Raw genomic sequence first — 12,499 nt, forward strand, 5'->3', positions numbered from 1 at the left:
CTTCGAATTACGTGATTTTGAATTAACTGCCAGCACGTACTTCAGAAATGCCAACCCTTGCGGCGTCACAATATATTCTAAAACCTGTTACTGCATGCAATTAACCTTGATTCACAGTTTAAAGCTCTCAAATGCCATGGAAAAAAACTATTTCCAAAATGTATCCAACAAGGTGCACTTACAAACATAACCAGCAAACATAACCTCACGCAATGAAATCAAAAGAAAGAAAACATGATTCAAAGACAAGGATGAATCTACACTGGGTCCCCTGTGCAAGGCTTTATTCATTGGATTACTGTACTGTATGTATTTTAGATGCCTTGTGCTTGCACGGAAAATACCCGATGCCCTTAAAACATTGTGGCTTTTCGAACTTTCCTATGATGGTGGAAGGAAGTCTCTCGCTTCTGTGTGCACGGCATAGCAACACAGTACATTTTCCGGCTGGCAATTCTCTCTTTTAAATCGATGTCTGTTTGGCCTCAGCATTTAAAAGAATAAATCAAACAATGCAGTTTCATTGGCGTTGACATGTGTTTTTGGTGCGTACGAATAGATTATAGGCTATAAGCCACACTTTTCATCAACTGTCGGCATCACCAGTGTTCACGGATTCTACCTCTCTGGACACTGCCTGCTACGCAATATTGTGGCGTTCCTTAAAACGCCGAATAAAAAATAATTATGATTCCGCTCGAACATATGAAGCACACTGTAGACACGCTGAAGTAGGTGAAAGTGCGCGAAGTTACCCCTGCAAGTTTTGGAAGATGTGTTCTTTCATGATGCGGAGAAATTTTGAATTTAAAATTCTCTGTAAAATACTATTCTTTTTCTTTCAAAATGTAAAGGCAGTTTTGAATTAAAAGTCTGAATTTCGGTAACGGGACCGACATTGTTCTTCGAATTACGAATTATCCATATTTCGAATTTAACGATTTAAATAACATGCAAAACCATACCTCATGTTTTGAGGAAGGAGAGCTGCTTCGAATTAGGCGAGATTTTGAATTAACCGATTTTGAATTATCGAGGTTCTACTGTAATGAGTTGTAATTGCTACACCACTCCATTCCATTGTGAGCTTCGCTGCTATCAAAGTACGTCGGAATCCTCGATAATTATTACAAGTCATAAATCTCATCGTTAGGTCCGTATTGAACAAATTATACCTTTCTGAAAGAATGTTCCTCGAGGGTCCACCTTTTCAATACACGATATGTTTTTTATTAATTTACATAAATAATGTTACGTCATTACTATATCTTAAGCGGGACATGTTTTGCCTATTTTTTAGGCATCTTCAGCTACTATTCCTAATATCTAAGATCAAAATTACTAGGATTCTAGGCTTTGTTTATGATAAAATGCTTAAAATAGTTGGGCTGACGTGAATTGCTCTGTCTAAAAAGTTATGCTTATACATGCATGTCTTATCTGGCTAACATGAATTGCTTTGTCTAATGAGACATAGTAATGATGTAACATTATTTGTGTAAATTAATTAAAAAACATAATGTATTGAAAAGTTGGACCCTCAAGAAACATACATACATTATCATTATAGACCGTTATGCCTTTCAGCGTTCAGTCTGCAAGCCTCTGTGAATTTACTAATAATGTTATTTGCTTTACGTCCCAGTAACTACTCTTTGATGGTTTTCGGAGACACCGTGGTGCCAGAAATTAGTCCCGCAGGAGTTCTTTTACGTGCCAGTAAATCTACTGACACGAGGCTGACGTATTTGAGCACCTTTAAATACCACCGGACTGAGGCAGGATCGAACCTGCCAAGTTGGGGTCCGAAAGCCAGCGCCTCAACCGTCTGAGCCACTTAGCTAGGCTTGTGAATTTACTAAACGTCGCCACAATCCTCTATTTGCAGCTAGTGCTGTGACCTCATTTAGTTCTATACCTCTAATCTGTAAATCGTTAGAAACTGAGTCTACCCATCGTCGTCTTGGTCTCCCTCTACTTCTCTTACCCTCCATGACAGAGTCTTTCTTTCTTTCAGAAAAAATCTTTGATAATGCTGAACGCAGTCTTCGGTGAAACGTTGGGACCATCACAGGCTCCTGGACCATGGCCTACAAGCCCAGAAAACACTGGTCATGATCAAAGCATTTGCAAGCAAATCTGCTAATATGACCACGGGGAATTTAAAGGTCTTCTTGAAGCAATGCGGCAGAATATACAGGCACATACTGAAAGGGAGTGCCGTGCCGACATCCTCCGCCCAAAGTATTTCTGAGACAACGCAAGCTAACACCCGCCTAGGTGATTTGAAACTACCGCTGTATGCACACGGATTTGATGGCGAGTCATGCAGCTGCTCACTGCTCTGAGCTTGCCAAGGACAAATTACGTCACAATAGATTCTTCTATACGTTCTATGTCACTATCCCTTGAATGAAACATGATATAAATTCTGACTACACCATCATGTAGCCCAGTAGATATAGTGATGTACCAAGTTTCAAGAAGATCAGCGGCAAGATAGCCGAGTAATTAGAAGTTAGAGTTTCATGAATTTTGAAGCCTGTGGTCCAACCTTCAAGTATAAAAGAGGGCCACGAGGTCAGTAGTAAATAAGTATCTTCGTGTAGTCCCAGCCATCTCGTGCGCGGACCATCCTTTGGATCTTTGATTCTACATTGTTACTCTGTCTGGCGAAATGCCGATGTTCTATGCATAAAGTACGAATGCTCAGTAAATTTTCTAAGTCTGAGGTGCAAACTTCGAACTCTAAATTTCAAGTGTGAGAATAGGTGTTTAAAATATTACAAGTCATTTATAGTGATTGACTTAACATTTAACTGTGACATAAGTGTGATAGGATTTATCCTGTTGAAGTAACACTCATTGTACGAACAAATATTCGCAAAGTGACTCATGAGAACTTAGTTTTTTTAAAGACTGCATTCAAATTATTTTGTTTGAATAGCACTCCGAATGTGCATTTACAAAACTGTGTTTTATTTTCTGAAAACTGTGCCTTATCATATATGAATTGATTGTGCCTCAGTGTTGTAACTTCACCTCTTGCGTTAGACTACCATGCCTTAACTTATCTTCACGACTGTGCTCAGTGAAAGACTCTTGTTTATTTCCGTAGGAATTGTGCTCTATTAGACTGTGTTTCCGTTTGAGAACCTAATTTCTTTTCGTACTTCTAAAGACTGTGCTAAATGAAAGAATGTGTTAATTTTGAATGACTCTTCTCAATGAAAGAAGTGTGTTAATTTTATGAGATTATTGTCGTACCCACGACGCTGTAATTGGTGTAAAACCTTCAATTATTATGTTTAATATATTTTAATTATAGTTTATTTAATGCTAAATTCTCTTTTATTAAGTGTTAAACATGACTAGTATATGGTTCCTCTGTGAATATGTAGTATAAAATTGAATAACCTAAAATACGTATTGTTTAACCTCAAAATCTATAGAGTCGATAGTGGTAGAAAGTTCCATAATGTTTGTATGTTAGACTTATTGTACTATATTTGGTGTATTTGAAGGGTTCTGGAAACTTACTGTAAGGTTTTATTATCCAGATACATATAGAGACATTACGAATGTTGTAGATGTTTCCATGTACATTTTTAAATATTGAAAGAACATTCGAGTACCCATTCGACTAGCTAGTCGATCGATGTTTCGAGTGTGTTTCATTAGAGTGTTGTAAGAACTCTTCCAGAAGTCGATCATTCTAGATGGTTGACCGAATAGTATAAATATCGAGCTGTCAAGTCAGTGAGCCAGTCAGATCATTGGACTCGAGTGAGTGAGTGAGGCGGGGAATTCAAGAGAGAGTATGTTATAGTGCGCGCGTCAGTGTTGTTGATATCTGTACTTGTCAGAATCGACTTCAGGGTACTCCGCTATTGAGTGTTGTATATAGTGTCATTTGCTACTGTGTATAGTTGTGTGTTGTGAAGTACAGTATAAATAAAGTAATTTATACAAGGAAGTGAACGTGTTCTCGTGTGATATTTATTTACGTCAAATAAAATCGCATTGTAGAACGATATTGTGCTTCGAAAGACTGTGTGCTTTAGGTGTATCGAGAAAGGACTTTGGTTTCTTTCTTTCATTCGATCTTGTCTTAGCGATCGTTCTCATTTCACAAACAATGCTGTAGTATGTTAATGGGACTGTACTTCATTATGACGCTTGTCATACTTTCAGGTGTTCTATAAAACTACACCTAAATGAGATTATTTGATTTTCATTAGAATGTGTTTAGAAAAAAAAAGTGTTAAATTCAGTGCATTACCCTTAATGATAGATAAGGTTACGAACTGTGTTATTCACACTACTCCATTAATTTCTATTTTTTCGACAAATGAATCGGGCGGTTATTATTTCACTTTTGAACTATGTTAACTTACCTTTCATCGTAGATTGTAAAACTGATTTAATCTCTTCGATAAAGGCATCACTTGAAACTTATTTGTGTGTGCTAAAGTTTACGAACATGAACTCATATGAACAGTGTTACGCAATTATCTCTAGTGCAATGATGTAAGGAAGTGTCGTTCAGATTTCATTGACATTCTGTTTGGTGTTACACGCTTCCTTACTCCCTTCATGGGACTTAAGTGGAATACAATCATTAACTGTATATTCCACGCTGCACTTCACCTATCATCAGACTCCTTGGTTCGAGTCTCTCTACCAGAACTTCCAGGGCCGTCAACCACCGAGGGATTACGCGGTTCCATGGTGCAGAGAGGTGTTCAATGGTGAGGGGAAGGAGCTCGTCATCACAGGACATCCTCGACGTCGACGCCGTGGGGAAGGCATCCTCCTCTTCCAACCTGGCCTCTGTAAATTCAGCTGTTCCTCTATGACAAGGTGATATTATTTGCTTGTTTCTTTTGAATAAACAAAAGTTCAAAACTATACGAACTTATTGTACTACCCTCTCTCTGACGTTTCCTAAGCATGAACCATACACGCCCTGGCATCAAACCCATGCTCTCCACTGAATAAAGTACGGGCGTCGTCGATACAGTTACAATACTAAAGTAGTGCTTTTGGTTGACTCCTCAGCAGCCAACAAAGATGGCGAACTATGAAAATCTACAATTCCCTGAAGGAATAGAAATCATCAAGAGGCTAATTACAGCAAACAGGCTTGTACAGCCTGCCAACATTTTCTTCTTCCACCCATACAAACCAAACCACCTGGCGCAACAGCCTGTGAAGGGCCTTGGCCTGACAAACGACTGCTGCTCTTCCTGAAGACCAGCAGATTACGAGGTTTACATTAAGGAGTGAGGGTAATTGTTTCCACCTATTCAATACTAAAACAGAGTGACGTCATTAATACATCACATATTTATTAAATTTCAACACAGAGACCGGTTTCGGCATTTGTATTTGCCATCATCAGTCAAAGGAAAATTGTTACAAGGCTTTATACAAAAATATATTAACATAATTTTAAAATATATGTATATACAAATTGAACCATACTCTTAAATTATTTTGTGTATTAGGTGACGTGTAGTCAGCACGACGAATCCCCTCGGCCGTTCTTCTTAGCTCTCTAGACCAGGATCCATACAAAAATGTGGTGAAATTTGTCACAGATACAATTATTGTATCTTGTGACAATGACATTAACTGATGGCAGAGAGACCACTTTTTACGCCTTCAATCGTTTGTGTATTTCCAGTTCTCAGCAGCAAGATTCCTTAATCAAATTTGCTCTTTTTCAGTGCAGCTGAGCCAAAGACTTTCCTAGTGTATTTCAAACACTCTTGGAGCCCTGCTTCGAAGGAGGATTAATGGAAGAATGTTCCCGTGAGAAATGTGACCAATCAAATCAGAAAAATCTGTTGACTCTTTGATGTCATATAATTGACTATTCATTGCAAATAATCCATTTGTTTCATAATAATTCATATGATGTCTCCGTAGTCATAGTATTTTCATAGTCACTGATATCTCAAGTTGTAATAGTCCATAGCAAATAAAATTTATATGATGTAATACACGCATGTTCATAAAAACCAGAACACCTTGATAGACTATAGATAGGAAGTTCATATTCACAGGACATGTTCATTAGGGTTGGGCAGACCGGAACATTCACTTGTTCCGCAACATTAGGAGCTTGAGGCGGAGTGTTTCGGTACAGAGTGTCGAGACACGGGACACAGGACACAGGACTGTAACTGCGTCCTAGAGAGAACTTCGAGAGGCAACAGGACATGCTCCGCTTCAGCTGGAATGTGCCTGAACTGAACGTGCTGTGCCAAGGCCGCACTAGATAGATTAGTTGGACTTGGCTGTGTCTGCCTGTCGATACCGGCTGTGTGCCGCCCTGTATTGAAGTGTCAACATTTTTTCATCCAGTTATATCTTTAATTCCAAAGCGATGACCCATATTTTTCTTGGGAAAGTAAATGGAAGTTGAGAGGGAAGGAATTCGAAGTGCAGAGAGCATAACAGCACGAAAGTACAACAATGTATTCATCCAGTTATATTTTTAAGTCCAAATCGACGACCCATATTTTTCTTGGGCTTAAAAGTGTCCTTAAAGTCCAAATTAAATTTAAACGTCAATCCCCGAGAAGGTGTTGAGGGAAATTTTCGAGATATTGAAGAAAGTAAATGGAAGTTGAGAGGGAAGGAATTCGAAGTGCAAGCAGCTAAAGCAGTGCAGCGCAGAGCAGATTTTTGTAATCCACACAAATCATTGCATCATCGCAAGTTGACAGACAGGGCAGGACAGAGTAGAGCAGGCCGGTTCTGCACCTACTTCCGCCTACCACGCGCAGTCTTTGAAACACAGTGTCCTGCGCACGTGTCACGCAGTTAGTTAAGAAATGGAGGAGAAAATTACCACAGCCATTCAGTCTCACCATGTTTTGTAGGTACTATGTGAATCATGTGGACTGCAATGCAGTATGTACGTATATATGTATGTATGTATGTATGTATGTATGTATGTTCGTGAGAAAATGGCTGAACAGAATTTAATGAAAATTCGATATGTAAATTCGGGGAATAAGGCACTACAGTCTAGGCTATAAATCATTTTATTCATGCTGCGTAACAAGGTAGTTTAGAGAAAGGCCTAAAATGTAATCCACCGAGCAAGTGGCCGTGCGGTTAGGGTCGCGCTTCTGTGAGCTTGCATTCGGGAGATAGTGGGTTCAAACCCCACTGTCGTCAGCCCTGAAGATGGTTTTCCGTGCTTTCCCATTTTCACACTAGGCACTGTACCTTAATTAAGGCCACGCCCGCTACCTTCCCAATCTTCCACCCTTCCGTCGCCGAAAACCTTCGATATGTTAGTGCGACGTTAAACAAACAGCCAACAAAAGAATGTAATCCTCTTATATCTATGAAACAATCCGTGACCCAAGTTCTCGCAACATATAGAATTTAAGACAAAGATCTCATGCTGATTATGGAGAGCATCATCGCCGACTTCGTCGCCGTTATCCAGCATCACATTTATGTGAAGAAATAAATACGGAAAACCATTTATCATGTCTTGTCAAGATTCCTTAATCAAATGGGAAGGAAGTGACCATGGTTCACAACGCGTTCACAACAGATTGTCAATGTTGATTGATTTTATAATCTTGTGTCTTGTGACAACTAGATGAAAATCTAGCAGTACATTTGTAAATACATATTTTTCCCTCTCCCCCACTGCGATCCTATTAATGAATTTACCATGCAAGTTGGTCGTGCGGTTAGGATCGCCTTGCTATGAGCTTGCATTCGTGATAAGGGGTTTGAACCCCACTGTCGGCAACCATGAAGATAGTTTTCCGTGGTTTCCCATTTTCACACCAGGTTAATGCTGGGGGGGTCTGTACCTTAATTAAGGCCACGGTCACTTCCTTCCCATTCCTAGACCTTTCCTATTCCATCGTTGCCAAAAGACCTATCTGTGTCGGTGCGGCGTAAAAAATATAAAAAATAATCATGAATTAAATTCTTTGCTTATTCCATATGAACGCCGAACATCGGTAACATAGAAATATTGTTCAGTCTTGTAAACTGGCAAAGGTGGTTGTTTTTACTGCGATTGTCTTAAGCTGAATAATCGCGTTGCCATCGGCACAAGGGAAATTGTGAAGATGACTAACAAAATGAGAAAAATCGCGAATGCTTGAAGAAAAAGAAAAAAGAGCCTCTTTATACTGGATACCCCAGTATCACAGAGTCTAAAGAAAACATGTATTTTCTGAAAACCGACGAGACCCTGCGTGGCAATGTGCGCTCACGTCCACTTCGCAGTTTAGTAAGCTTCGCGCTGTTCTGCTCTGCTCTTCCCTGCTCTGCGGCCAACTGCTTCTCAATGTGTGCCCGGCCTAACAGCACGAAAGTACAACAATGTATTCATCCAGTTATATTTTTAATTCCAAAGCAACGACCCATATTTTTCTTGGGTTTTAAAAGTTTCCTTAAAGTCCAAATTAATGTTTAACGTCAATCTCCGAGAAAGTGTTGAGGGAAATTTTCGAGATATTAATTACTCACTAATTACTTGTCCGCCTCTGTGGTGTAGTGGTTAGCGTGATTAGCTGCCACCCCCGGAGGTCCGGTTCGATTCCCGGCTCCCCAGTTGTACCCTCGACCCAATGTCTGAATCTCCAGGACACTGCCCTTGAGGCGGTAGAGGTGGGATCCCTCGCTGAGTCCGAGGGAAAAACCAACCCTGGAGATTACGAACGAACGAACGAACGAACGAACGAACTAACTAATTACTCACAATACAGGCCAATACATTCAACTGGCGAAAATATTCTTGAATTGGTTACTTTTAAACAACTGCACTGCCATTGTAACCGTGTTATGTGTATTTTATATTGACCGGAAAATCTTAACCCAAATGCAGTCTTTAAATGTGATTATTGGGGCGAATTTCAGTGTTCCGACTGTTCGTTCACGTTCCCTGCAGCTTTATGCTGGACCATGGCCATAACTACACACAGGCACACACCACAAAGCACGTTCTGTACAGGCACATTCCCAGTTCCCACTGGCGCGGACCATGTAATGTTGCCTCTCGAAGTTCTCTCTACACTGCGCAGTTACAGTCCCGCATCCCGTGCGCCCGCTGCACAGTACAGCTAGTAGGCGAAGGGCAGTGCATAGTGGCGCTTCTGATGGGACAGCGAGTCAGTGTCTCCGGCTCGCTTGAGAATGTTTCGGAACAATTGACACTCGGTGTTCTGGAACAGCGGAACATAACTGTGCACCGGCACATTGTGCCGAAACAGGGACATAGTGCCCAACCCTAATGTTCATTAGTATGTTCTGCAGAAACAATTAGCATTTCAGTCACCTAGGTGTAGCATGTGTCCTGTTGCCTAGGATGCATTGGGTCCCCGATGGGCACTGATAACTTGTTCCATGCGTGATGGCATCGATGCATATAAGGCGCAAATGGCGTCCTGGAGTATAGCCATCCATGCTGCATTGACCTGCTTCCACAGTTCATCTTTGGTGGTTAGCAATGGGTCACAATGCCGCACCCGTCATTTCACCATATCCCACACATTTTCGATTGGCTACAAGTCCAGTGATCAGGCAGGCCAGGCCAAGATTCTGCCATCCTGTGCCAACAAGAAGGCACATGTTCATGCAGCAACATGTGGTCATGCAGTGTCCTGCTGAAATATGGCGTCTGGGGCGTCGTGCAGAAAGGGTATGGCTACGGGTCGCAGGATGTCATTCACGTAGGTCAAACTGGTCACAGTAACCTGCACACGTACCAACTGTGACTTGTGGTTGTACCTAATAGAACCTCAACCATAAGGCCTTGAGTTGGTGCTGTATGTCATGTGTGAATGCAGTCAAAGTGATGGCTCTCCCTGTCTGCGGCAAACCAAAATGCAGCCATCATTTTCAAACAAACAGAACCTAGATTCATCCGGAAACACTATCTGCTGCCATTCCTGTCCCCAGTGACATTGTTATATACACCATTGCAGTCTAGCATGTTTATGCACATTAGTCAAAGGTAGATGGATAAGTGGATGACGCGTCGGTAACCAGACCATAATAAACAGGCAGACTGTCACTCCTGATAGTGTATGATGTGTTACACAGTTCCACTTTTGCGCCAGAACTGAGGGGAATGCAGATCTGTCCTGCAATGCCATTCGGATGAGGTGTCAATCTTCTCAGGGGGAATGGTCTGGGTGGTGTGACCAGACCCATCTCGTCGTGTTCTACAGCCTTCTGTACACACCCGTTGCGCTGCCGACACACTTCATCCCACATGAGCAGCAATTTCCCGGATGGATGCATCGCGTTCTCTCATGCCAATAATGCACCCTCTTTCAAACTCACTCATATGACGGTACAGTTCTCGCATATGTCTGCGAGGCATCCTGCACGTCTGCTCAAGTCACACTGATCCATTACCTTCGGTTTATAGCGACAACGAGAGCCGCAGGCACATTTTACCAGTCGGTGGTGGTGTGCCAAGATATCGATTTGGACCTTGAACCTGAAGGCTGATATGGTTCAAGTGCTCATCATTTCTTCAGAACATATTAATGCATATGTATATATTCTGTTTCATTATTAAATTATCTATATGTTAATATACTTGGCATAGCAATATATCATTACCCTTCCTTGTAAGTATTGACTGCCAAAGTTATATAGGTTCTATACTACATCTCCAAGGCTTAAAAAGTTAACTGCAGAAAAAAAAAGAAAAAAACAACCTGTTGAATAACCTCAAATATTTCCCTCAGGTTGATACCTATATAGAAAATTTGGTCTCAAGAAAAGTAAATATCTCACTATAACCAGTACGTTATTAAGCAAAACGATGAATTTCAAGAAAGAACATTTTCAGTACAAAATCTTGTATGATTTATCAGTGCAATCACAACTTACTGGTAAAATGTGGCTGTACTTCTTTATACTGCTGTCACCAGCATCCCAAAATTGAAGTTTAAAGAGTATTACTTTGTCCCATATCTTAACAGGCCAATATATATTACTCTTTCGAATGCCTGATGTTTCTGTATAGTAACTGGGAAACTTCAGTCCAGCCAAGCGAGCAACAGTTGCAGATTTTCCAACGCCAGACTTGCCAGCAATGAACAATTTGTAGGAAACCTCCTCAATGCTTGCAGGAATTGCTGGCCTTTCAAGAACACCTGAAACAGACTTCTCCAGTTGTAAAAAAATCATTAAGTACAAGAAACAAAATACATACAATAAGCTACCAAACAAATATCTTAACAAATGCAGTAAAATAAAATCAATCTCCAACAATAAATTAGCCAGAATTCCGTAACTAATGATGACAAAAGTATAGAGGGCATGAAGTGCAGATTAGCACGAACAAAGAAAGTCTTAAGAAAATAAATTTGCTGACATCAAACATTGATATGCATAACAGAAAGACATAATATAGAAGTGAAACATGTGATAACGACTAGACCTCGGATTTTTAGGCGCTAAAATTTGTATTTTAGGTGCCTAAAATAGGCTCTCAAATATGTAAAAATAGGTTCTAAAAATATATTTTAGGCAGCTTCAATTTTACATATTTTAATAAGCACTTATTAATTAAAATACCATTTTTATTTTTCTAAATTTATAAAAACTTTAAATGCAATAAGGCAATAACATGTTAATACAATATTTTACATACACAATGGTTCACCTCAATTTTTTATCTCTAAATAATTAACACATTGAATTCCAAGCACGTTACTGGCCATAATTTGATGCACAGTAAATCACTAGCACTTTTTGTCGATTTTCTGTTGTGAAACTATACTGCTTGTCTGACAACACTAGCTTGTAGGCTGAGAAAGTACGCTCAACATCAACAGAGGTTACAGGGCTGTATTTGAATTTTGGTACAAGACATGGGGAGATGTTACATTCAATGTTAGTTTAGCCAATCAAAACATCAGCCACAGCACAAAGCGTTGACAGTCCTGGGTCCTTCTGTAGTACTTTATTCAGCTTGTCCCGAATTCTATCCCCAGAGGGGCCTGGGGCTAAGCTGATTTTTTCTTTCACCTCTTCTAACAAATGCAATTGTTCGTAAACAGGTTTCCCGGAAGACTCAAGTGCAGAATTAACAGGAACCAAAAAAGTATAATGGGACCTGATGTAGGCAATTTCTTGAGAAATGGTTATATCCTTTAGAACATTTTTGGCCAAAGTGATGGACATGGCATCTTCACTTAGGGCGAGAACAAAACTTCTGATTGCATCAAAATGTTCGCTGAAGCCAAGTCCCCCAGCACATAAGGATATGTTCTGGTGGCAGTGGAAGATCGGGTAATTCATTGGGGAACAACTGGATTCGTGTGGGAGCCTTTACAAACATTTTCTTAGTGGAGGAGATCATCTTGTTGACTCGAGGAAATTCGGCATGTATCTGCTCAGCCACGCGATTCATAGCATGAGCAAGATGTGACGTGAATCAAAGCAGGGTAAAGTACTTTCAGCAACTTAACAGCAGCGATCATGTAGGCGG

The 12,499-nt window shown here is 40.4% G+C and overlaps 1 protein-coding gene across 2 annotated transcripts in view; it reads right to left on the reverse strand.

Moving 5' to 3' along the window:
* LOC136885392 (ciliogenesis and planar polarity effector 2) overlaps window positions 1-12,499 on the reverse strand; it is a 103,673-nt gene that overhangs the window by 64,800 nt on the left and 26,374 nt on the right. The window contains exon 2 of one of the 2 annotated variants that reach the window (XM_067157908.2): window positions 10,894-11,159. In XM_067157908.2, the coding sequence (XP_067014009.2) occupies window positions 10,894-11,159 (266 nt within the window). Of the gene's footprint in view, window positions 1-10,893; window positions 11,170-12,499 lie in introns of both variants that reach the window. The other variant, XM_067157916.2, reaches the window with a different exon arrangement.

This window comes from Anabrus simplex, chromosome 1, assembly GCF_040414725.1.
Source record: "Anabrus simplex isolate iqAnaSimp1 chromosome 1, ASM4041472v1, whole genome shotgun sequence".
NCBI classification, from domain to species: domain Eukaryota; kingdom Metazoa; phylum Arthropoda; class Insecta; order Orthoptera; family Tettigoniidae; genus Anabrus; species Anabrus simplex.